We start from the raw sequence: 27,502 nt of genomic DNA, 5'->3' as shown, positions 1-27,502 counted from the left end.
ATTTAACTCATCACAGATTAACAGAGGTTTAGCATGAATTCTGAGGGGAACACTGGCAGGATTGTTTTCTGAAAAGTGTTCACTAACGTGAAGGAAGTGTGAGAGCCTGGAATGTTCATTTTGGAGCCATAAGCTGTTTTATGTTAAAATCAGTAGGGGTGGGCGGTATGACCAAAATCATATATCACGGTATGAGTAATTTTATGCAGTTTGATGGAAATGGTATATTATATATCACATATACTGTATCCCTTTTTCTTTACCCCATCTCCTGTCTCTCTCTTTGCTCTCTTTCTCAGTTTCTAGATGTTCTGCCACTTTCAAGAGCATGTCAAGTCGACCTGGTAACACAGGGCAGCAGGGGCAGCCTGCTTAAGCTTGAGCCTGTCCCAGAATGCACCAGCTCTTCCGCCTAGTGCTGGGTCAGAGAGACTTGTCCCGTGCAGGAGACCTCTTCTCTCTGGATGACAGCGAGATTGAAGACTGTCTGTCCCAAGCCCTGGAGGAAATCAAAATCATATCCTGCTCTCCAGTGAGTATACACAACACTTACCTGAAAGTAGCAAAAGCATGACGCAACCTTCTTAAATGAGTTTAAAGTGGTCATATCATAATTTTTTTTCGTCACCATTAACTCGTAGAATGTTTTTCAAGGTTTCTTGAAACAGAAAGAGTTATTTTATTCTGACATGACCATGACAAGGAGGCCTGTCACGATGATTACGTTATCGACTTATCGTACAATATATGGACATTACCTCGATAATTTTTGCTGACCTTGATATTGCCCATTGTGTTTACATGCATGTTTGTTTACATAAGAATGAATGTCACCAACATTTCGGCCAGTCGCACTGCGTCTGTGCTCTCGTCCGCTCTGTGTCGGAGGCAGGGCTCAGGCAGCTCCACACACACACACACAGACAGCAGACAACGACAGGTGAAAATTATATGTTTCTTGAGGCTAATAGGTGTTTTAATAGGTGTTTTTCCTGATGACTGCATAATTCCAGCCAGAAAGTTTGGAAGAATAAGTACAAACGGACTTGGTTTCAAAGCCGCATTCCAGAGCTCCAGTGTGGGAACATTTTGGCTTTAAACCGAATGAGAGAGGAGAGCCCATTGACGTGAACAAATCAACGTGAACAGTGGCAATGAAAAGTGGCAATACAACTAACTAGGGCTGGGCAACACATCGAATACCCACGATATCATCGTGATGATTTTGCTGAAGATATAAAATTCAACAATATCGTGTATATCGCAATGATTTTAATGAGACTTTTATTTGGCCATTACGTTTCATAGAGTGCATCAGTAGACTAATTTCACAATCCTTCAGGGCTGTATAATTTATATATTTATTTAAAAATATATATTTTTACCAATTTGGAATGCCTAATTCCCACTACTTAGTAGGTCCTCATGGTGGTGCGGTTACTCACCTCAATCTGGGTGGCGGAGGACAAGTCTCAGTTGCCTCGGCTTCTGAGACCGTCAATCCACGCCTCTTATCATGTGGCTCGTTGTGCATGACACTGCGGTCCTGACCTTAATGGGGTTAAGGTCAGGAGTCTGTGGTGGCCAATTCATGTGTGAAAATGATTCCTCATTCTCCCTGAACAATTCTTTCACAATTTGAGCCTGATGAATCTTGGCATTGTTGTCCTAGAATATGCCCATGCTGTCAGGGAAGAAAAAATCCTTTGATGGGATAACCTGGTTGATTCAGTACATTCAGGTAGTCAGCTGACTTCATTTTATTGCCACATAACGTTGCTGAGCCTAGACCTGACCAATTGAAGCAACCCCAGATCATAACACTGCCTCCAGAGGCTTGTACAGTGGGCACTATATATGACGGGTGCATCGATTCATGCGCTTACCTTCTTCCCCAGATGTGCCCATCGCTTTGGAATAGGGTAAATCTGGACTCATCAGACCACATGACCTTTTTCCATTGCTCCACAGTCCAATCTTTATGCTCCCTAGTAAATTGAAGTCGTTTTTTATTGATTAGCCTTACTAACAATTATCTTTCTTGTGCACACACAGCTGTTTAGTCCCAATCCTGTAAGTTCTCATCGCATTGTGCTTGTGGAAATGCTCTTATTTTCATTATTAAACATAGCTGCTCTACTGTCGATTTTTTACGTTGTGACTTCCCCAAGCATTTAGTGATCTCCGATCACAATCATTCAAGATTTTTTCCCGACCACATTTCTTCTGTGAAGCTGACGGTTCACCACCATTCTTCCAGGTTTTAATAATGCATTGGACAGAGGGCCTGGGTAGCTCAGCAAGTAAAGACGCTGACTACCACACCTGGAGTTGCGAGTTCGAATCCGAATTGTGCTGAGTGACTCAAGCCAGGTCTCCTAAGCAACTAAATTGGCCCGGTTGCTAGGGAGGGTAGAGTCACGTGGGGTAACCTCCTCGTGGTCGCCATAATGTGGTTCTCGCTCTCGGTGGTGCGTGTTGTGAGTTGTGCGTGGATGCCGCGGAGAATAGCGTGAAGCCTCCACACATGCTACGTCTCCGCGGTAACGCGCTCAACAAGCCACGTGATAAGATGCGCGGATTGATGGTCTCAGACACGGAGGCAACTGAGATTCGTCCTTCGACACCCGGATTGAGGTGAGTCACTACGCCACCCCGAGGACTTAGAGCGCATTGGGGATTGGGCATTTCAGATTGGGGAGAAAAGAGGAGAAACAAAATGTATGTGTTGGACAGTTCTTAACCCAATTGCAGTGATTTCAGCAATCTCCTTAGTTGTGTTCTGTGCTTGATGCAGGCCAATAATTTGCCCCTTCTGAAACACAGTAACATCTTTTCCACGACCACGGGATACGTCTTCCGACATGGTTGTTTAAGAAATGAGAAGCTACACACTGCATTAGTTAGGGTTAAAAGAATTGTTGCCAGCTGAAACATATTAATCACTGCAATAATTGTCCAATCATAGGCTCTTAAGTATCTGCTTATTTAAATCCAAACACTTTTTTTTTTTGGCCAGGCAGTGTATGAAGTAAATCAATCGCATGTGCAAATCTCAAGCTATTCGACTAAAATGTCTATGATTAGCCACTGACTAGTGTAGGGCTTTACTGGTTGTTTAGATCAGTGTTACTATCAGAAATAATTAATAATTATTTCTGTAGTTATTAATCAGTATTTAAATTAATTAATTGTATCTAACTCATTAAAACCTCATATGGGACTCCAGTAAATGTAGTGTGCTACGTTTAGGAGCAAGTTTGGTTATTAGCAACAATTAATAATTATCAAAGATAATTATTAATTATTAAAATCAATAGAACATTGATGAGAATCAATGTTAGCTTTTTTTAATCCTTTAAATCAACAGTTATCAAAGATAATCGTTAATTGTTAACGTCGATGAAACATTAAGTAAAATTAACACTAGCTTATTGATCATTCAAATTCAATCAAAGATAATTATCAATTATCAAAAATCAATAGAATATTAATAAGGATTAACATTGACGGGGCACCACCCTGAAATCAGGGACTAATAACCGAATATTAAAACAGTCTCAATATTAGATTGTTTTCTTAGGAAAATCGACATCCGAAGAATATCGATTTTCGGGAAAAAAAACAATGAATGAAGGTTTGAATCCGAGCACTGACATCCCGTCAGCATGACACAGGCGTATGCAAAACAAACCAAAACACTTCTCTTTGTAATATAAACAAAGTTTATTTATGCAGTAATATCAATTAATAATTAATACAATGCAGTCAATAAACTTCCGACTTACAACTACAAACTAAACAGTGATATGATTAGATATGGAAATAAAAATAATTCTATAACACAAGGTGTGTGTGTGTGACAGTGTGTGTGTGTGTGTCAGTGTGGTTAGTGAGAGAGAGAGAGATGATTAAGTGTCAGCCCGAAAGCTGATTTCGCGATAGCTGGAGATAAAGCAGCCGTGTTCATCACTCAGAGACGCGGTTTTACGAGCGGGGCTCGTAAAAGTCCCTTGTTATTTGACTTTTTAATGGATGAACTCAGTTTCTGTCTCACCCGCGATGGCGAAAATGCACAACAGTCCAATTTGGTTGGACCACAATACAGCAAAACAAATGGCGGTCCGTAAACTGTACAAGCAAAATCCTTGAAACACAAGAATAACACACTATAATATTCTATCTCTGCCCAGACGTAAACCTCTTACTTGAATCGCATGAGGACACAGGTAGAATGTGTTTTCCTCCGTCCTTTAACTCTGACCCGGTTTCTTGAGGCTCGTGTGATGACGAGAGGCCGTTTCCACGAGCTGTCGGCAGGCGGTACGGCTGTTGATTCTCAGAGGGCGGTACGGCTGTTGATTCTCGACGGGCTGGCGGAGAACTCAGAAATGTCGACTTGATTGAAGATGGAAGAGAAATCTTTAATCTCTTCACTTCTGTAGGCCAACGGATGAAGATGCGAATTGCTCGGCGGTCTCCTTCGGATCTGTTAGAGTGTTCGGTTGAACACAGAGTAATCTCAGCTCATCCAGCGAGATGGAGATTGTATGGCTACAGTTTCAAGTCGGACATTACTTCCTTATGCCACGAGGCTGCACCGGAGAGCAGCAAAAAGCTACGTCCGTATTCGGTGAACTAAGTCGCTGGAAGCAACTCTGGAAGCATTTCAGAATTATTTGAAGTCCTGATGATGTCATGTTTGAGGGACGTTCTGTGGTGTGCCTCATCCAATAGGAGTTGAGAGCTCGATCCTTTAGAGGGCAAGGCTTCATGGATCTGTAGTCTGTTTTGGACTCCCTTTGTTTGATTTTGGCGCGATTTTTATCAGTAAAATTTACGACTTAGAAGGAGGGGGCTTAAGGAATGTTTTTATGACTGTTAGGCCTGCCTTTGTCTTCTATCTGAATACATGAGGCCCAACACTAGTAAATGTTCAGATTTCATTCATCAGTGATTGAGTAGTATAGTGGAGAAGTTATTAGCACAGCGGTTCTTTCACTGCATGTTGAAAATAAAAGTTTGGTTTAGCTCGTTCTGTTTCCAAAGGCGAAATTCACGGATCCATATGTCTTTGAATTTGTCTCTTTTAATACCCTTTCTGTTTTTTTAAAATCAGTAGTTGATAAAAAACAAACAACACTTTTAATTTTAATCACACATGTATGTAATAAAGAAACCACGCACGTTTTCCCTCGTTATATACGCTAACTGGCTGATGCCGCTAATCTTAAAGAGACAGTACCTATTAAGCGCGTGTTCTACATATCAATGTAAATACTTGTAAATATTACAAATTATGCAAGTAAACATAAACAATTTAACAAACATATATATGCAACATAATTTATGCAAATCAAGACATTAACTGATGGAATAGACTGAATTTAAACATTTTTCAAAAGCTAAAATGTGACCAATTTGATGAAAAACTAGTGAGAAAATATTATTTGAAAATTAATATTTTCGAATTGTACCTAGAAGGCTTGCCTATAAGGTTCCTTTATAATTAAGAGCATTAGCTGAGAGATAATTATTTTAATATGTAAGAAAAATGGACATTGTAACAGAAATGTACCCAAATGAATCAATATAGAAATTGAATCGAGATCAGAATTGAATCAAGAGCTTGTGAACCGAATTCCAATCGTGAAATCTGTATCAATACTCAGCACTAATGATGTATACAAATAATTCTGCTTGTACAATTTAAATAATGTACCATCATAGTTTCAATAAATAGTCTTTTTGGACCGGAGAAGAAGTTTTGAGTTCTGAAAATTAGAATATGCTTTCATAGATCATCAAAACCATTTATTTAAAATTATTTGACAAATTTGATTTCTTAAGATGATATGCTGTTAAATGAAGTTAGCAGGTGGCATGTTATGGTAGAATATTAGCCCAGTCAGCAATGGTAATCTAAATAAGGTGACCCCACATTTATATACTCAGTGTATTAAAAATATTAATAAGTGAACTTATAAAGAAACCTTGGTGTCATTCAGCATGCTAAAGCCAGTTCCTCTTGCCTCGTTGGGCTTATGTTTTTGTGGCTTTCGTAAACAGATTTTGGCACATCCAGCTTCTCTGGGGTTGCCATCTTTCTTCCTCTCCTTCTCTCTTGTCTTTCACTTCTTTCTCCAGGGCCTACAGTGTCCTCCTTTTCACAGTCACTTGCATTCTATTATCATTCCAAACATGCTTCATAACCAGGCCTGCAATCGACAGACATTTTTGCATTTTCTTTGCTGATTTTGAACTAGTGGAATGGATTTGGTCCACAATGAAAAAAAATGTTTTAAAGGGGTCATATGATAAGGAATACAATTTTGTTTGATCTTTTAAGATAAAAGGACTTGATGTTATTTCAGAAATCATGACATCCTCCCCTGTCCAAAAATAAAATTTATTTAAGCTAAGTTGCCAAAACAGTTTGTTATGAACTGACTTTACAGAGATAGGGCCTATGATTTTCACAATGCGGAAAACCTGGATGGAATCGCGGAATCCAGTCATAAAAACGAAATTAACTATAAAATGTGGAATGTCATGGAATTTGACAAATTAAGGATAAAATGAATGTATGAATGCACAAATAATCAAATTAAAATGGTATCATGTTTAACGTGAAACTCAAAGCATCAAATAACCCAAAATAATTAAAAAAACAAACAAACAAGGGGCAGTGGATGTGTAGAACTTTGTGAATGATGGGCATGTGAATTTTGCAGAAATCTGTGGAGCTTATTGTGGAGATTCCATGTGGGCCTATCACAAAGATGAATAGAATTACAACCACAATTTCTAACATTATTATTGTTCATGTTTTCAGAAATCCAAATGGTTTGCCTGTAAAGATGGCATTTTTTGAGGAAACAAAATTTGTTTAATAATCAATGCATGGTTCTTTAATAAGTTGTTTATAACCATATGTAATAGAAGCTCCACCTAAAATAGTTTCTGACTTATCCTACCTTAGCAATTGTTGCCGTTTGCAATTTCTCTGACAAGTGTCTGCTTTTTTCCAATGAGAGTCTATGGAAGTAATGTGTGTTTGAGCTGTTCTATGTTAATTTTATAGAAATTTATAGACCCCAAAAAATATAAAAAGCGTTGCTGGGTCACTTGTAATAATGACATGAGGAACCAAGAGAGGATACATGCATGTTTTTTTCTTTCTTTTTAAATAATCTTTAAATATATCTTGAGAAGAGCATGCTATGGATTGAACTGTGTCAGCCATCATTCCCAAATGATGTATAACATCAGCAAGGACACCTACATTTGCTACAAAGAGAATTAAAGCTAATAACTTAATGTTAATTCATTCATGTATTGATTCAGGTCTTAAAAAGGCGATAGTAAATAAAGAGTTCACAGCATTATAGTGAGTGTGTTATGAGACGTAATAAGCAGTTCTGTTCACTTACGCTAATGTTATCAGGTGTGTAACTGCCTTCAAATGACGTTTTCCTCTTTTCAAGTGACTGTGATAATCGTTTACCTCAATTCTGATTCACAGTCTCCACAGTTTTTAATCAAATTATTGTGTAATTTAACAATTTCTTTCACAAAAAACATCAGATAAAATATGCTTTACAATGTCACTCTTCTTTCCAGCCAACGTAAGTATTTTATCAATTCCATTTATTAGAATGTTTAACCAAAATCTCCCATTCATTCCTGTGGGAAGTTCTGCAGAGCTCGTCAGAGCGAGCAGCAGTAACCAAGAGGTGTGGAGCTTAGCAAAGGGTCAATTACTTATGACCTCACTGATATGTGATTGGTTGTCTGCAGGACTACCTGACCAATGATAATGACCAGGCGGTGGTGGAGATCTGCATCACGCGCATCACTACCGCAATCAGAGAGACGGGCTCGATCGAGAGACATGGAGCAGCTCTTGTGTCATTGTGGGAATCGTGTCTCGAGCACAACCTTCAGCCGCAGGGTAAAGATGAGGACACGCCGCATGCCAAGATCGCCTCTGACATCACCAGCTGCATCCTGCAGGTGAGAGCAGATGTCACACATCTGAATCAGTGTACTGATGGCACTTCAGGGTGAATGCAGATAAATTCCTCTGATTTTCTGTACATTTATAAATGGAAGAGAGTTTTTGGGTCAGCTGACAGAACTGTCACTTGTCACTACCTGGGTAGCTCAGCGAGCAAAGACGCTGACTACCACTCCTGGAGTCGCCAGGTCTCCTAAGCAACCAAATTGGCCCGGTTGCTAAGGAGGGTAGAGTCACATGGGGTAACTTCCTCGTGGTTGCTATAATGTGGTTCTCGCTCTTGGTGGGGCGCATGGTGAGTTGTGCATGGATGCCGCAGAGAATAGCATGAAGCCTCCACGCGCGCTACGTCTCTGCGGTAACGCGCTCAACAAGCCATGTGATAAGATGCGTGGATTAACGGTCTCAGATGGCAACTGAGATTCGTCCTCCACCACCCAGATTGAGGCAAGTCACTACGCCACCACGAGGACTTAGAGGCATTGGGAATTGGGCATTCCAGATTGGGAGAAAAAGGGGAGAAAAAAAAACAATGCTATCAACGTGGATATCAGGCACAACAACACCGCTACAACATGGGCCGCCATCTTGATTGTTTTTTGGTTGAATGGATCACATGACTGCGTCATATGACAACAAATACACCTGTACACCTACTTGTTATGCGATTATCTACTCAGCCAATCATGTGGCAGCAGTGCAATGCATAAAGTCATGCAGATACGGGTTAGGAGCTTCAGTTAATGTTCACATCGACCATCAGAATGGGGAAAAAAGTGATTTAGACCATGGCACGATTGTTGGTGCCAGATGGGCTGGTTTGAGTATTTCTGTAACTGCTAATCTCCTGGGATTTTCACGCACAACAGTCTCTAGAGTTTACTCAGAATGGTGCCAAAAACAAAAAACATCCAGTGAGTGGCAGTTCTGCGGATGGAAACACCTTGTTGATGAGAGAGGTCAACAGAGAATGGCCAGACTGGTTCGAGCTGACAGAAAGTCTATGGTAACTCAGATAACCACTCTGTACAATTGTAGTGAGCAAAATAGCATCTCAGAATGCACAACATGTTGAACCTTGAGGCTGATCTACAACAGCAGGTTACAACAGCAGAAGACCACGTCATCGTTTTCAGATATCTCTGTTTTCCCAATCCACACTACAACACTAAGTCAGCATTTTCAATTTATCTACTTGGGAGAGTGATTTCGAAAAGCTCAGTTTTGGCTGTCAAAAACTGTAGGCCAAAACGTACAAAAAAGATGCGTTTTCAAACAAAAAGCATTAGTGTGGACGTGGCCTTGAAAATGTATAAATGTCATTATATTAGATTACATAACATCAAACGATGTGCCATTTATTTTCAAGAAAGATAGCACAGAAGCGCCACAGAGACACAGTGTTTACACCTTTTGGGGAAATCAGCCTAATGGTTTACTTTAGTTGTCTCTGCTTATTAAGATGGGATATGAGAAGGTATTTTAACATCGAAAAAATTACAGAAAGTATTAGAAAGTATTTGGACACTTTCTGGTTGTCAGATGTTAGTGGAACATGTCCATAGTTAATGTGATGAACTACACGTGTGGTTACTTTGCTAGGACACCTGTGAAATTTAGGGGAGCTGACTTCATACATCAACTAAAAATAACCTTTGATATGTTGTTATCTCATGCAATGACATTCATACATTTTTAAATGTATTTGTAATACTCTTTGGGCCCACTGTATACCTGCCACCTCCATGAGAGTAGAATGAAGCTCCCAGTCAGTGGTTCAAGCTGGTTGTGGTCACAACATTTAAGCCAGCTGTGGAAAAAATTAAGCAATAATTACAGACATTCACAGGGAGTCAAGTGTGCAAGACTCAAAGTGGAACTGACACTTCTGACAACAGCTATTAGCTGTAATCACTTCCCTTACTAAATCTTTCTCTTTTAAGAGCTTTTTTCGCAGGCATGTACATAATTAATTTCTCCTTCTCCTCTTGTTTTTCCCCACATACATCCACTTAACGAATTCTCTCTCTCCCTAAACACTTTCGCTCTCTGTCTTTCTCACACACATATTCATTGACTTATATAATGAGCCTCATATGAATCTTAGAGCAGGGCTTAGAGAGGCTGAGCTACAGTGATGCATTCTGGGTAGTGTGGAGATCAGTATTCATTAGAGAACGGCTGTTTGAGCGCTCTTATGCCTGAGTTCTTCAGAACTATTGGTCGAAAGACTCTTTGATCTGAGCAGCAGTCACATATTGCAATGGGTGTCTTTATAATTAGCTTGAGTCCTTTGTCAGTCATTTGCCCTACGTCACGCCTTTTAAAGTTTTAGCTCGGATGTTTGAGGACTTTCCTCCTTCAGGCGAGAGAATGAATGGCTGCTCTTTTTTAGAGAAAAGAAGTCTTTGTTAATTTGCTGCTTAAATTCCAATTCATACACAGAGATGATTGTTTTTCTTGTGGATGTTAAAGTGAGTGTGTCTGTTGTATATAGTAATTAGGTTTTTGTATTGTATAACAAAAGTGCAAAAGGTTGCTTTCCTGTGAACGCTCGTCATCACGATGCTAGGCATTGCTATGTGGTTGCTAAGGTGTTCTGAAAGGTTTAGTAGGTGTTGCTACTTGGTTGCTTACTGGCCCAAGTCATAAGAGCCAGCCCCCAAGCCTTTATGATAGTCTGTCTGGTCTCAAAGAAAGTGAGTAGCTTAGGGTCATCACATGTTTTTGTTGTCATCGGAGGTTCTTTCACGAATTGAACATTTCAAGAGGTCAATAAAAATGGTTTGACATGAAGCTTGAGAGTAAAAAATGTCCAGTTCACTGCAGCAGGAGGAGGTCCACCACCATTAACTTTATTTGGCTCAGTTGAGCGCATTGCCAGCATCATTGGTGAAACTTAACAGGTAAATCTTGGTGGGAACAGTGATATACATCCCTTACAAATGGAAGAATCTTCAGAGAAATTAATAGAATGCCTGGAAAAGGTACTGTACACTGTGATTGAATAAAGATTTCAAAGCTACAACAGTGTGCAAGGCTTTTTCTTTTCCCCCCATTGTATTGTGTACACAACTGCTTACGAAAAATTGACAATCGCCTGCTTTATCATCTGGCAAGCAAAGAATATAAGTCCAAATGCTTAGAAAAGTAATAGCCCCTTTCCTCAATAAGCCACATGATTTGAGGCATTATTCATGCAGCACAACGGGCAAATTGCAGGGCAAATTGTGAAGTTTAATACTGAGGGCTAGGGGTTTGTACAAATCCCTAACCATAGTAATGCCTTGCCAAAAATCAGTGAGATTTACTGTTAACAATGTAAACATTTATTTAGACCTATATAATAAAAAAGCTTCCCATTTCTTATTAATTTCCTATAGATCTTTGGCTATATTTGATAGCTCAATACAATCCACTGACTGTTTTCATCTGCTCCGATTTAACATCTGCACATAATGTACCCTAGGGGGCAGCAGAACATTTAACATCCTTCCTACATGCGTCAGACTTCAGTTAGGTCTTTTAAAATGTTTACTGCTGCTTTCCATGCCTTTTATAGTAATTATTCTTTATTAAATTAATTAAGCAGACACCAAAGCCAGCTCACTCTTACGTGATCACTCTCTGGATGTAATAACTTATAAAAAAGGCCTTTTTTTTTTTTTTTTTAACTAATCTTGGCGTATGACATTTAACATTAGCACATGCTGATCCAATGATTGTGGCTTATTTAAATTAAACTTCCAATTGAACTTTTCAGTTCAGCCTGGAGTGTGGAAATTTCCTCATTTAAAAGTTTTACCGGTTGTATCTAGCAAACAGTAAACAGTTGGCCAGAAGAATCTGTGACCTCTAAAGTTGGGTTGATATTCATATCTGTCTTTTTTACAGAATTACAACAGGCCTCCAGTGATGGCGTTAGCGGTCCCAGTGGCAGTGCGGTTCTTGCAGCAAGGAAACCAAGAGTTAAGTAGGAACATGTCCAGCTACTTGTCCCTGGCTGCCATCGCTAAAGCTGAACTCCTGGCCCAACACACAGAGGCCATCACCTGCAGCGTGCTGGGAGGTAGGAGTTTAAGATGGGGTTAAAGGGAGGGGTCATGGTAGGTCAGAGGCGTTTGCATTAAGACTGCATACGCTTCCCTTAAAATTTAATAAGAAATGCAGCGTATATATATGTATATTCGTATATTCATAAGAGTTTATAAATGTACATATAATCAAAATAATTTACTAATTATATTCTGCAGTTTAATATTTTAGTGAATGACAGGGTAAAATATCACACATCACTATTGTGTTTTTTTGTTAAAGTAACAAAATCTGCATTTTTCAACATGAATATGATAATAGAACAAAGTGGACGCATGGCCCATAGAGCACTATTGAAGACATGCTTCAGTGGGAGCCTATGGCAGATACTGGTACCATTCAAATTATGATGCAAAAGATTGAAGTTGATTGGACAGGTGGCTCTAAACACATAATTGTGATTCCTGTCCATACGCTTTGATATCTATTATAAATCCATGTAAATGTCAGTCTTATGTGAACTGCCTTTTGCTTGGCCAATTACGTGCTGGACTACAGATTAAATCACAGATTTTGAAAGTGCTTCAAAATCCACTTATTTCCTTCTTAGGAAAGAAAACTAAACAATATGTAGGCTTAACAATAATGCTTTATTAACATTTTCCAAACAAAGCCTTCCACATTATAAAGATAGAAATGCACTAAAATATCACTAATTCAAGTAACATTAAACATTTCCCAAAGTCTTAGTGGGAAGAACTAGTCCCCCCATAGGTTGCATATTCATTGCAATGTGCATTAAATCTCTTTAACTCTCTTCCTTCACAATATTAATCTGCCGGTAGACTGTGGCTATCCGCTTTGCTACAGCAATCGTGAAGCTGTGTTCACTATTTGCGTCAGGGCGTCAACGCCTACCCCAATCGCCGCTTTGAACTCCACATGAAAAGCGTTTGCAATCAACATCACTTTCTGTATTTTCTTGATAGTTAAGACTTGATGTGCTTCTGAGGGAGTTAAATTGCACCTTACAGAGGTTTTTTTTATGCTTTTTTTTTTTTTATTGATTCATAAATTAACACAAAAAAAACCAGCAACATATGTATATATATATATATATATATATATATATATATATATATTGAATCATCACTCATGACCCTTCCCAAAAGCAGCAATCACCACTCCCAGAGTATCTGCCACTCTAGGGGGGTGCGTGCTACTCCCACACTGCACGTGGCGCAGCTGTAAATACTTATAAAATTGAAATCTGGGAATCCCAAAATGTTGAATCAAATTTTCAAAAGATCTCAATACTCCACTCTCATATAGGTCACCAAGTGTATTAACCCCCCTCACAATCCAATCTGACCAACAGAAAGGGGACTTATTAATACATAGTTTAGGGTTCAGCCATATGCTCGAGGCTACGTTTAAATAAATATCTGATTTAAACACTCTGGACACCTTTGTCCATATCGAGTGTAAATGTGAGATAACGGGGTGTGACTTAACTTCTCCAAATAGTTTGATAGAAGGGTTTTGCAGTGACGAGATAGGGTCAAGAACTTCCTTTTCAATACAAAACCAGGGAGGGGCTCTCTTGGGTGGAAGTGACCAATGAGCCAAATGTCTGAGACCGAATGCATAATAATAAAACAAAATCTTAGGTAGACCTAGCCCACCTTTGTCAATTGGCCTATGTAACTTGTTGAAATGTAACTTGGGATGCTTTCCATTCCAAATGAAGGACTTCACTATGCTATCAAATTGCTTGAAATAAGAGAGGTGGACATCTACAGGGAGAGATTGTAGTAGGTTGTTGAATTTTGGAATACAATTAATTTTAATAACATCAACCTTCGATGGATAAATGTAATGAAGCCCACCTACCCACATCGCTCAAAATTATTTTTATTAAAGGATCAAAATTAACTCTAACTAAATCACAAAAATTTGCTGGGAATCAAATACCCAAATACTTAATGCCCTGTTTGGGCCATTGAAAGGCGCCCGGTTGAAAAGCCGTTACTGGGCAGTACGCAGTCAGAGCTAAAGCTTCGGATTTAGACCAATTAACTCTGTATCCCGAAAATTTTGAAAAGGAATTGATAATTCTGTGGAGGCTAGGCATAGATCTAGTGGGGTCGGAAACAAATAACAAAATATAATCTGCGTAAAGCAGAAGCTTATGCGCCACACCTCCCGCCATCACCCCTGGAAAATCATCCTCCTATCTTATCTCGGCTGCTAAAGGTTGCAGGGCAAGGCAGAACAATAATGGGGAAAGAGGGCAACCCTGCCGAGTGCCCCTATTCAGAGTAAAATAATCTGAAATTAATCCATTTGTTTGTACTGCCGCTACAGGGTGTCTATAAAGTAACTTAATCCATCCAATAAAAGTATTTCCGAACCCATATATTTCCAAAATCTTAAAAAGATAATCCCATTCTACCATATCAAACGCCTTTTCACGTCAAGTGAGATGGCAGCGACCGGAGTCTGATCATTTGCCACTGAACACATGATATTAATGAAATGCCTAATGTTGTCAGAAGAGCTACAGCCCCTAATAAACCCCACCTGATCTATATGTATAAGAGATGTCATAACTTTACTTAATCGATTAGCCCGAATTTTTGCCAACATTTTTACATCTAGCTGGATCAGGGAAATTGGACGGTAACTTTTAAACTCGCTTGGATCTTTCTCCTTTTTAAGAATCAGACTGATCCGGGCTTGCGTCATGGTTGGCAGAAGCTTTCCATTCTTTAATGATTCCGTATAAACTTCTAATAAAAGTGGAGCCAGTTCTGTAGCATAAGATCTAAAAAATTCAGCGGCAAAGCCATCTGGCCCCGGAGCCTTGCTTGTAGGCAGGAACTTAATTACCTCGTCAAGCTCCTCCAAAGTTATCTCAGAATCAAGAGAGTTTTTTTTTGCTCAGTCATCAATTTAGGGAGTTCTAATGGTTCCACAAAATTTCTAATATCTTCATCAGTAGATATTGGAATAGACGTGGAACTATAAAGATCAAGATAGAATTCTTTAAAAGCATTATTAATATCAATGGCCTGGGTAAATATTTCACCACCAGCAGATTTCACTGAGGGAGTGTTAGAAAAAGAGCTTCAGCTCTGCCTCTGCACTTTTAATATTCCCTTCCAACTCCACAAGTTCTCGTGCTTTGGATGAGGCATAGTGTATGGTCTGACCCCTAAGAACTGCCTTAATTGCCTCCCAAGCCACGCCCACAGAGGATACTGAGGACCAGTTGATCTCCGTATAAACACTGATTTCAGTCTTTAACATTTGTTGGAAATCAGGATTTTGCAAAAGGGATACATTAAGGCACCAACTATATGATTTATTTTTCTCCGTGTGTGGCAACATCTCTAAACTCACCAGGGCATGATCTGAGACCAAGATATTTCCAATTGAGCAATCAACAACAGATGAAATGAGGGACTTAGATATAAAAAAAATCTATTCTAGAATAAATCTTATGGACTGATGAAAAAATGTATAGTCCCTACCAGATGGGTTCAAAAGTCTCCAAATTTCTTGCAAGACCAAGATTTTAACACATCATGTGAAGCGTCAGTGTTGCTCTAGGGGGCTTACACACTTTTGCTTCACTATGATCAAGGACTGAGTCCATCAAAAGATTAAAGTCTCCTCCCAATATTATATCATGAGGGGTGCCAGCGGCTTGCAACATCCCTTCAAGATCTATAAAAAAGCCTTGATCATCAGCGTAGGTGTGTAAATATTAGCCAAAATCAACCTTTGCCCCTGAATTTTTCCTAAAACAATCATGATTCTTCCTAATTTATCTTTAATCTGTTTGAGACATTTGAATTGTAGATGCTTACTTATCAGTGTAATGACTCCCCTGCTCTTACTTGAGCCAGCACTAAAGAAAACATGTCCACCCCATATCTTCCCAAATATTTCTGCTTCCTGCGGGGAAAGATGTGTTTCTTGAAGAAACACTATATCATATTTTTTACGTTTAAGAAAAGAAATAACCTTCCTTCTTTTTATGGGGTGCCCCAACCCATTCACATTCCATGTGGAGAGAGATAATCCACTCATATTAACAACTGACATATTGATATAATAGAAAAAATAAATTGTGTGTCAAAAACAAGATTATAAAGACCACATTCCCCATTAGAGCAACAATAAAACCCTGAACTTCCCCCCGAACAAAACAAACAGAAAAAAAAAAACATGCGCATTAACCCCACGCATGACAGCGCCAACCATCGTCAATCCCTCTAAACTCAAAGAGTCCATGTACGCATGCGAGAACCCCCGCGACAACTTTGCCATCGGATTGCTCAAGTCCGGTGCTTCTGCACAAATTTTGTGAGGCAAAATTACATAACAGAAAATACTTTGTAAAACAGACCCCAGCCAACAGGCAGAATAAACACAAAGAACTGTAGATTCATTCACAAAACTGTCTTGAAGGTGTGTTCCTCCACAAAACAACTTCCAACTGATATAAAGCCGTTGTCCTCGGACAGACAAACAATTGTTCAGTGATCCGGCTGTTATGAGTGCAGCAGATGACGTAATCATTCTAATGTCCCTTAAAAATACTCCACAAAAACAAACTCCAGCCGCTAGGCAGAACCAGCACGAAAAGAAACAAAACAGGCATCCCAGTTCCTCGGATGATCAAGAGCCAAACTCACTCGGAGGCCACATAAAAAAAGTACATCATGACTTACTCAGCCCGTCAACTTTATAAAAGACATCCATTATGTGAGCATGTAGATATTTTGTGGTTATCCATATTCTCAATCTGGCCGGGAACTTCAGTGTAAAAGCGATCTTCCGTCAATGCAAACGTTTCTTGAAGGAGTCATGCCACAAAACAAACTCCAGCCGCTAGACGGAGCCAACGCAAAAATAAATAAAAAATGCCACCCAGCTTCCTCAAACAGTCGAGTCACTGAACAGCAAGTCAGTCCACTAATATAAGAAACATAAAATGGCTTACTCACTCCAATGTATTTATAAAGGAGAGTGCCTGTTTGGGACATGTAAATACTTTGCTGCCATCCCTGGTGTCTATTCTCAGTTTGGCCAGAAACATCAGTGCAAAAGCGATCTTCCGTTGATGTAAGAGATTCTTAGATTCCTTGAACTGATCGTGTTTCTCTCTTGTCGAACTCGCAAAATCCGGGAACAAGAAAATATTGTGACTCTTCCAAGAAAGCTTTCCTTTGCTCCTCGCCTTGCTCAACACGAGATCTTTATCAGATAATCTCCGAAATTTGGCCAGAATTGAACGGGGCCTGTCTCCCTCAGCAGATCTCCAAGCCGGGACTCTGTGAGCTAGCTCAATTTCCAGTTTATGGCCTGTTATGTCGAGCAGACTCGGGAAGAGCTCGTCTAGGAATTTCACCATATCTCTGCCCTCTTCATGCTCAGGAATTCCAACAATTCATATGTTATTCCTTTGGCTCATATTTTTGAAATATTCAGGTTTTTCCAAAATGTGTTCCAAGTCTGTTTTGAATTTTGTTTCCATCGCTGTAATTGAACGACGTATTACATCGAGATCCTCCAAGTCAGCAACATCCTTTGTCAGCATCACTGAGATGTTGGACAGTTGACACTGAATATCTTCTCCCGACGCGCCATCCAAATCGAGTCCCCGGCTCGCAGGGCCATCTGAGTTTTCAGCTTGAAGACGTAAGTGTCTTTTAATGTCTCCAGAGTCTGAGGATTTTTACTTCTTTGCCATGTTTACCTCAAAGAGCAAATATGTAACTTGGTGTATTGAATCTCACCAGATTATAACATGAAAATAATAAAAAAACTAGCAAAGTGCGCAGAGCTAGTCGCTCACACGTCTGCTTCTTGCATGGCGTCACGTGTCCCCCATGAAATGCTTTTTTTTTTTTTTAATAGTTTTATTTTCTTCCCTGAGGTCCACTGATAATGTTATTAATGTTTTTTTTTTTGCACCAAAACAGTCATACTTTAATAATATATGATACTTTTCCACCCTGTCTCTTGCCCTCTGACTGAAACACTCGGTTTTGGCCCTAACCTCCTTAAAACTTCAATGTAAACACCCGCTGTTATGATTGCTAACATCATGCAGCCCCTCAAATACTGCCATATTTGAAACTCAATCGGAAGAGAATAACAAGCTCCACAATATTATAAAACTACATTTCAGGGTTTACACATAACACACATCCAACACATTGCATCTGATTATATTAAACTGCTCATCTCAAGCACAGTTGTTAACATTCAGCACCATAAACTATCAAACAGTCATGACATATGAAATATTCATTACTGAAACGGTTTACTTACTGTTTTGCATCGTCCAAGTGTTTTTCTTTTTCTTCCCCATCCTTAATAACAGTTGCTTTGCAAAACTTGAATCGTATTATGACTGGTTCACAAGCAATCCACTCTGATGAGCCAAAAAAAAAAAAAAAATTACAATCCATGATGAAATATGATGAAGACACTTCCACATGACACACACACACAAAGTCCAAAGCATGGTGTGAACTAGATGCACACACATAGAGCAAAACATCGCCGGAAACACATCTTAACGGTCAAAGACTTCTATCTAGAGCATGTTTCATAAAGGGCTGCAACTAACGATTATTTTGATAATTGATTAATCTAACAATTATTAGAACGATTATTCGGCTATTCTGCGATTATTGCAACAGCTTGTGCCCCAGCTTAAACGGTTGTATTAAACGTGCTTACTAACAATAAAGAGGACAAAATCATCGTATAAAAATACCTCTAAATGACATTCACTGAATTAAAGGGAAAAAAAAGTTTTATTAAATTTAATTCACTGCAAAGAATCCTATTGTTATCAAGTGTTTTTGTCTTGTTTTCCATTTAAAATTGTATAAAAATCCTTAAAACAAGATACATTTACTTGAGAAGCAACATATAAGATATTTAGACTTGCTTTAAGAGAATGTATCTTAAATATAAGTATATTTTATATATAAGTGTATTTTTTCACTTGGTTATACTTCTGCAAGTGCAGTAAAGACAAAATGTACTTATATTCAAGATCTATTCTCTAAAAGCAAGTGTAAATATCTTATATGCTGCTTTTCAGGTGAATGCATCTTTTTTTAAAAGATTTTTAGATATTTTATATATTTATATATATATATTTTTTTATATTATATTCAACATTCTCAGATAATATTTTTTTCTTCTGCAGTATAGCTGCTAAAGTAAATGTACATTGATTTAAAGGAGTTTTAGATATTTATATTGGAAAATAAGCCAAAACAAAAACAAATCAAAAACTTATTTTGTTGCAGTGTATAATTGGGCAAAGACTACCCTCTCTCACCTTTTTGTTCACTTCAATCCATCTTTAACTCACAATAAAACAAACTCTCTCTTATTAATAAAGTTGTGTATTGCCAATTTTCTTCACAATAAGAAATGCACATGCATTATGATTCATTTACATTTACATTTACATTTCTTCATTTGGCAGACACTTTTATCCAAAGCGACTTACAAAAGAGGAAAACATAAGTGAATCATCTTAAGGAGACAGTGGTATGAAAAGTGCTGCATTACAAAGTTTCACTAGCATCAGAATAGCATTCAGAACAGATTAAAGTGCAACAAGAAATTATTATTATTTTTTTTTTTATTATTGTTTTTTTAGTGACTGGTTAAGTGCTCATGGAAAAGATGTTTTTAACCATTTTTTGAAGACAGAAAGTGAGTCAGCTTCACAGATGGAGTTGAGAAGGTCATTCCACCAACGTGGTACGATGAAGCCAAAAGTCCGGGAAAGTGCTTTGGTGCCTCTTTGTGTTGGTACAACAAGGCACTGCTCATTAGTCGACCGCAGGCTAATGGTGGGAACGTAGCTCTGTATAAATGATTTTAGTTATACTGGAGCAGACCCAGTGACTGTTCTGTATGCCAGCATCAGAGCCTTGAATTTGATACGTGCATCAACCGGCAGCAAGTGAAGAGAGACAAGGAGTGGTGTAACATGCGCTCTCTTTGGTTCATTAAAGACCAGACGTGCTGGATCATTTGCAGGGGTCTAATTGCACATGCTGGGAGGCCTGCAATGAGAGCGTTACAGTAGTCCAGTCTAGTTATGACTAGTGACTGAACAAGAAGTTGTGTGGCATGTTCAGAGAGGAAGGGTCTTATCTTCCTGATATTGTAGAGTGTAAATCTACATGATCTTGCGGTCTGACTGCAAAGAGAAATGCCAGTTTCAAAGTTTGTAGTTATTTACATGACCTGCTTCTGTATTATTTGAACTTTAATAAAGCTATAACTGCATTTAAGATGTAATGCTGGGGTGTTTCCATTAAAGAGCTCCGGCTCCGCTTATTCCACAACGAGAGTGCTTCTGTATTTACTTATTTTGTATTTTTGCATTATAATTCTCTTATACTTTGCAATCTACATCACCTGAAGCTGTTTAGAAAGTTTAGAGTGCATCTGGACTGTGAGCTGTGTAATTCTTCCTCTCCTCAGTCAGGCGTGAACTGTAGTGCTGGTCTCGTGCGTCATCATTAGAGTTTAATGTGATCTCATGTCACGTTAAATGAGCTCAAACGACTATTCGAAAACTAAAATTTTTGTCAAAATGTTTTATTGTCAGCATTGTCGATAACATCGACTAATCGTTTCAGCCCTAGTTTCATACACCAACAATTAAAAATAGCACAGATGGGCGAAAGGACGCATCCTTGATGTTTTTGTGCTCAAAACAACAAGAGGTAGAGCAGCTAAATGAAACCGAATGGAGTCTCCTCTTCAGAGTTATAACTTAACACAGCGTCTTTTAAAAGTGGTGCGAGATATGTATCAATTGGTCAAAGATAACTGTCTAGTGCATGAATACATACAAAAATAATCCAAAATAGTCCAGATGTGTCCCCTTTGGTGTTCAGAATAGTGAGGCCACAGTAGTCCTATGTCCTACTGTCTCTCTCTCTGAGTACGAACTGAGCACCAGTGGGCAGGGCCAAGGGTGCAATGATTTTATGTAGGCGTTGATGTTTTTGAGCTGTAGAGGCGGTCATGAATTAATGTACCCCTAGTGACGTAGGGTAGTCGCGGAAGTAGAGAACGAGGCATTTTTGCAGCTTGGTTTCAATAAATTCTTTTATTGCATTGGGGATTAAGATCTGAAATTTACAGTATGTTTTTATAGTAGAAAGACCTCTTATATGTCAAAATATCAAGGAAAATTTGATTCTTCATGACATGACCCTTTTAATAACGGTAAATGCGTTAATCGATGAATAAGAAAAAATAACACATTAAACTTTTCAAATTAATCGCATGCTTAAACACGTTAACTTTGACAGCTCTAGTTTACATTCATTTCTTACTGTGTAAGCGACAAAATTACTGCAATGTTTTCCAAACTTTTCTTCTGTCTATATGAAAAGTCTGACCAAATCAAGGAGAACACAGTTATGTAACTAGTGTCATGCAGTAGTAGTAATATTATTATTTGCATTGGGCATGGGGGGCCTCTCAATTCTTAATCCGTCCTTGAGTAGTTGTGGGAGTAGAGGGACGGCGATGTCAATTCCAAAGTAAGTTTTATTCTTTTCACACTCAAAGTAAATCTTCACACTCAAACACAATCTTCACAAACATCAGTGATCAAGTCAGCTCTCTCTTCCTGTCTGCTGCTGACGCCGCACCTTTATCCCCGCCACTGCTCACTGCAATGCAAATCAACTGTTAGTCAATTCCCGCACAGGTGTAAATCCTTTCCACTCACCTCTCCTGGCCTCGCTCGCCAGAGATCAGTGCTCGACCACGCCCCCACTCCTACAGTAGTTTAATCAGCTTTTGGGAGCCACTTTTTAGACACCAAAAACAAGTCTTTGCTTCCCCACTTTTAAAAAAGCACTGGCCACTACTGCGGTAGGCCAGGAACAGACAGGAAAACCTGGAAATATCAGAGAATCTGTAAATGTTTTTCAGGCCTGGAAAAGTCATGAAAATAATAAAAATCTCAAAAGTCATTAAAAAGTCATGGAAATTTCTATAGAGAATACTGTATTTTTCTAGATTTTCTCTGTTCCAAAATATATCCTGAGCTAGATATTGCTCTTGTTTAGAGTAAGAGTATTTTATTGATTTTGTGGTTTCCATTTCTGCGGCATTGCGTGGGGTAGCCCCGCCCATCGTGAAATCGAATTTGTCCAAAAACCCACTCCTCATAACTGTACATTGAACATCAAGTATCTTCTGATTGGCTGTGATTGTGCCACGTCATGTGGCAGTTTCACGTTCAGTGTGGATAGAACAACTGCTTGTTACAATTTGTGCAATTCCCATGCTGGTCTAGGCTGGTTTATGCTGGTGATGGTTAGTGCTGGTTTGGTGCTGGTCTAGCTGGTTGACCAGCAGAGCCATGCTTTTCACCAGCTAAACTTTGCTAGCTTGTTGAACAGCATGGTCTTTCTGATGAAGCTGGTTAAGCTAGTTTAAAAGCCTGGTGGGGACACCAGCACACCAGCATCCCATGCTAGGGGACCAGCACCCAAAACACAACATAAGCTGGTGACCACAATGCTGGTCTATTTAGCAGGGAAGAGCACAGTGAACAACACTCTTTCCATAATTCTCCTCAGATTTTAGAGATAGTTAATGGTTAGGGTTGGGTTTAGAGATGTGTTTGTTTGACAGGAGTGTTGTTACAGGACTGACAAAAGTTGTTGATCCAGGAACACGTCCACCTTGGCAAAGTCACGATCACCCTGTGCTGTATTTTATGAGGTCATAGAGTAGAATGGTGAGTCATGGAAGGTATAAAACAATCATATTCCCCATGATTCAGTGCTTTCCAGGCCCTGCACCTCACTGCCTTAATGGTAATGGGAGAAGCAGTCCCTCTGTGCCTTTACAAGAATATTCAAACACACAGACCAGTAACTGCTTTGTTTCCATCCCACTAGTGTGCCACCCACATCATTGACATATAGAGTGTAAAAGTTGTGCAGTCTTCCTGGCCCACTGTGTGTGGTTCTGGTTTCTGGTCCCAAACCACACAGTTAAATGGGTCATTTGATACATCCACGCAATGAAGAAATTGTATTACGTCCATTGTTCTTCTACTTCAATTGAAATGGTTTTTAAATAAAACGTTTGTATTTTTCTAACTGTTGGTCCATTAAATGAGGAGTGGATGGTATATTTGACCTGGTGTGCATGCCAAAATACACTCTCATCTCAGCTGTTTAAACACTCCACTTACACAAATTGTTGCCCTTCACAGATAAAGACCAGATTGCTGTGGGTCTACTTTTTGTGTTGAAACAGTCTCTTCATTAAGGAAATGTCAGTGTGAGAGATTGCTGGCCAGGGTCATCAGAGGCAAAGAACAAATGTGGCTTCATTGGGGAATAGGATGGTGAAATTAACATTGACCTCAACTAATTGTCTTATTATGGTTTGGGTCAGCCAAAGGACAACAATATTGAGAAGACCTAATTGAGCCACAGAATAAAAGGTACTTACACATGAAAAGTTGTATATTTTTTTTATATAATCTAATCATGTTAAAGATGAGGATATACATTGGATACCTCTGTATTTTGCAGCATTTGCATATTTTCCCCCCATTTTTACTGTTACACCGCTACAGTGGACATCCCCCTGAAGAGGTCACCTGAGAAACCTCATTATAGGGCCTAATTTTTGGTCATGTGTGACGCTCATAAGTGTGCTATGCCACACGACATGTAGACCATCTGATCTGGAAGTGTTCCACTAGGGCTGAGGCGATAAATCAAATATTCCTGATATTATAGTAATGAAATTTAATTGTGATTTAACTGCTTGTTGTGAGTGGGTTTTCAGCAGTCTCAGAGCAGTTTACGTGCATTGTGAAAGCAAAGTACTGCAGGTTCTTACATTTATGCAGTTCAAAATTAAGCTAATATACAAATGCAACACAGTGTCAGAAAAGGAGGAGATGACAGTGTTTCACTAGAATTGTAATGAGGAAAGTTATGAACTGTCAATTGCACTTTCAGTTTTCCAGATGAAAGTAAATACAAAAGATTTACATTACTCTTGTGCTAAACAAATATAATACTCAAAATTATAAATATAATTCTGTAGTATAGCAATATTCAACTGGGTTCCAAAAAATAAGTTAGTGTAGTAGTTTTTGCAAACCCTGTTAATTCATAAAAAATGGTTTAGTAAAGATATATATACAGTAGGAAAATAGTGCTTTTTTATTTCTGTATTTGTGCATATAAAATACAAATAATTATTAACATTGTTCCTTTTGCTCATGTAGTGAAAAACTTGAAAAGATGCCTTCATTATTTATAACTACATTTTAGTTTGAATCTACTTTGCTACAATGACTGGTTGAAATGATGTTTCCTCTGATTAAAAAAAAATAACTTTCTTCCTATTTCAGAGCTAACACATAATTATCGAGAGATATATCCAATATTTTCAATAGGCTCAACATTTCAACAAATTAAGTGAATCTGGGCCGGAAAAATTGGCTACGCATGGGCCACATTCACACAGCAACAGAAGTGCTTACTTATATATATATATTTTTATTATTTGTTTGGAAAAGCCAAGTCAAATAGCAACATATAAATAAAAATCTTAAATTTCATCATTGCATTTCCATGAATTTTTTCTCAAACAGACAAAAAAAACAAAGCTTACGAGTTCTTACGTTCACACACAGGTCAGTTATTCATGAGAGTGACAACAGCATTCTATTTTATATATATATATATATATATATATATATATATATATATATATATATATATATATATCATTTTTTTTAATTGTTTTTTTATTTTATTTTATTTTATCCCTTTTTCTCCCGATTTGGAATGCCCAATTCCCACTACTTAGTAGGTCACTAGGTGACACGGTTACTCACCTCAATCCGGGTGGTGGAGGACAAGTCTCAGTTGCCTCCGCTTCTGAGACTGTCAATCCGTGCATCTTATCACGTGGCTTGTTGTGCATGACACCGCGGAGACTTGCAGCACGGGAGGCTCATGCTGTTTTCCGCAATCGACGCATAACTTACCACACACCCCATTGAGAGCGAGAACCCCTAATCATGACCACGAGGAGGTTACCCCATGTGACTCTACCCTCCCTAGCAGCCGGACCAGTTTGGCTGCTTAGGAGACCTGGCTGGAGTCACTCAGCACACCCTGGATTCGAACTCACGACTCCAGGGGTGGTAGTCAGCATCAATACTCACTGAGCTGCCCAGGCCCGACAACAGCATTCTATAACCGAACTGACACCCGCAAATTTTCATGACTCACAACTGCATTTTCGGCAAACCCACGCTGTGTTAAAGGAACCGCACTGGACAACTAGATGTCTGTCATGGCATATAATGTGAGAGCCACGTTGCACTGTACACGCGGGTGTCTAGTGTGTCTCTTGTGTTTCATAAACTCACAGAGATGGAGATATGAGCTGCGTGTCATCTGAAGATCCAGCCACTGTTTTCCCCCGGAGCTTCTCGTGAGCACGAGCCACACAACACAAATGTCGCACTCTGCGCTTGGTTAAAAAGCATTCAAAGCCGCTGTCAGTTAATTATGATCTGATGGATGAACTCGCACATTGATTGGACTCGTTTATTTAATAACACAGCATCAATTGTGACAAGACATGGCGTTGTTATGGACGTCGCCATCTTTGATATTTACTTTAGTCACTTTCACTATGGTTACAGCTGCTAGAATACAGGCTTGACTTCAGTTGTTCATTCATACAGACAGTATTCAAGCCGCTACTGTAAACTGTTGTATTAACAGGACATTTCAAGACACCTGTAAGTAAATGTGGTTGTCAATCCCAGATACTGACTGTGTGAATGTAGCCTAGGTGATCTTGAAACAGGAACCACTAATGTCAGAGGCACTTTAATTTCCCTGTCTGAAATAGACAAATATCATGTGCGAATTGATTGATATGAATATTATTTGTTATAATTTTTGAAAAACAAGCAGGTTGTAAAATCATAAAGACACCGAATTAATGTAAACTAACAAGATACGGAAACAAAGACTGTGATATGATATGTTTTTTTTTTTTGGCAGGTTATTTAGTAGTGTAATGAGTTACACTACCGGTCAAAAGTTTTGAAACACTTACTCATTCTTTATTATATTTTTTTTCTTCACATTTTAGAATAATAGTAAAGTCATCAAAACTATGGAATAACGTAAACGGAACTATGGGAATTATGTTGTGACTAAACAAAATCCAAAATAAATCAAAACGGTGTTATATTTTAGCATCTTCAAAGTAGTCACCCTTTGCCTAGAATTTTCAGAAATGTACTCTTGACATTTTCTCAACCAACTTCTTGAGGTATTTATTGGCTGCTTTTCTTTATTATTTGGCCCAAGTCATCAATTTCAAAAACGTTTTTTTTATTTTTTTTTTTATTAAATTTTAGTTTTATAATGAAATAAATTAATATAGTGGCACAATTATATTTTTGTCTACAAAACTAATTTCAAACATTTAAGCATACGCCTTCAGATCAAAAGATTTTTAAGATCATGAGAAACATTTCAGTCAAGTGTTTCAAAACTTTTGACCGTTAGTGTATGTCATAGTTCTTTTCTCAGTTTAGTTAAAAAGTTCCTCAGCTAAGCACCAGCTCAGGTGTTGTGCCAAAATTTGACTCCCTGCCAGATTCTGACTCCCTGCTACCTGATTGGTCCTTATCCCTAAAGCCCACCCCTGCACCCACCGCTAACCCTAACCATCATTGGTACCTACCTCTAAAGCCCTTCCTTACAACTACTCCTAAACATAAGGATATAGGGAGTCAAAATTCAGCAAGAAGCCAGCACAAAAACAAACAGCATTTTTTTGGTGGAAAAGTGTTAAAATCGCGGATGCAAACTCCTCACCTTTCTGTGAAATTTGCAATTTTGAAACTTTTGAAAATTGGTCACTTTTGGGATTTGTGCAGATCCGAAGAGTTTTTTTTTTTTTTTTTTAGAGGGGGGGTCAGACTCTCAACGCATGGTGATTGATTACAGCTGGGACAAATCTCGTGCTTGGCTTCCGGAGTCCTACCGAGGCAGATTGCTTGATTGATTACAGCTAGATCAATCGCGTGTTAGCTACAGCAGCATGTGCACAGTGATTTAGTAACTGAGCGTGAAGGGTTCTGACAGAGTGGCACTCGTGAAACTTCTCATTCGTTAACAAACTGAATGACCTGGTGCATGTAATGACCGACTGAATGAGAGGTGCATGTTGTTCGTTCACTTTGGCATTGGCATATGAATCTACCTTGTGAAGAGCTATTAATGCATAAATGTGACTGATGTTTATACACATTAAGGGAGTTTCACATGACTTGTGTCAGTGCTGCCAGTACATTGAAGT

The 27,502-nt window shown here is 38.8% G+C and overlaps 1 protein-coding gene and 1 long non-coding RNA gene across 2 annotated transcripts in view; one reads left to right on the top strand and one right to left on the bottom strand.

The window, feature by feature from the left end:
• Positions 1-373: 373 nt before the first annotated feature.
• Positions 374-27,502, top strand: part of LOC127456454 (ventricular zone-expressed PH domain-containing protein) — a 177,259-nt gene continuing 150,130 nt past the window's right edge. Inside the window, exons 1-3 of the mRNA XM_051724969.1 lie at positions 374-532; positions 7,801-8,016; positions 11,915-12,089. Coding sequence (XP_051580929.1) covers positions 395-532; positions 7,801-8,016; positions 11,915-12,089 — 529 coding nt within the window. The 5' untranslated portion in view covers positions 374-394. The remainder of the gene's footprint in view (positions 533-7,800; positions 8,017-11,914; positions 12,090-27,502) is intronic.
• On the bottom strand, positions 7,970-18,455 carry LOC127456470 (uncharacterized). The gene is made up of 3 exons (XR_007899844.1): positions 18,404-18,455; positions 9,755-9,830; positions 7,970-8,010 (listed from the first exon to the last, which is right to left on the bottom strand). It is a non-coding gene; the product is annotated as an uncharacterized LOC127456470 (long non-coding RNA).

This window comes from Myxocyprinus asiaticus, chromosome 18 (assembly GCF_019703515.2).
Source record: "Myxocyprinus asiaticus isolate MX2 ecotype Aquarium Trade chromosome 18, UBuf_Myxa_2, whole genome shotgun sequence".
Taxonomy (NCBI): Eukaryota; Metazoa; Chordata; class Actinopteri; order Cypriniformes; family Catostomidae; genus Myxocyprinus; species Myxocyprinus asiaticus.
This window is presented reverse-complemented; position numbering and strand designations above follow the sequence as displayed.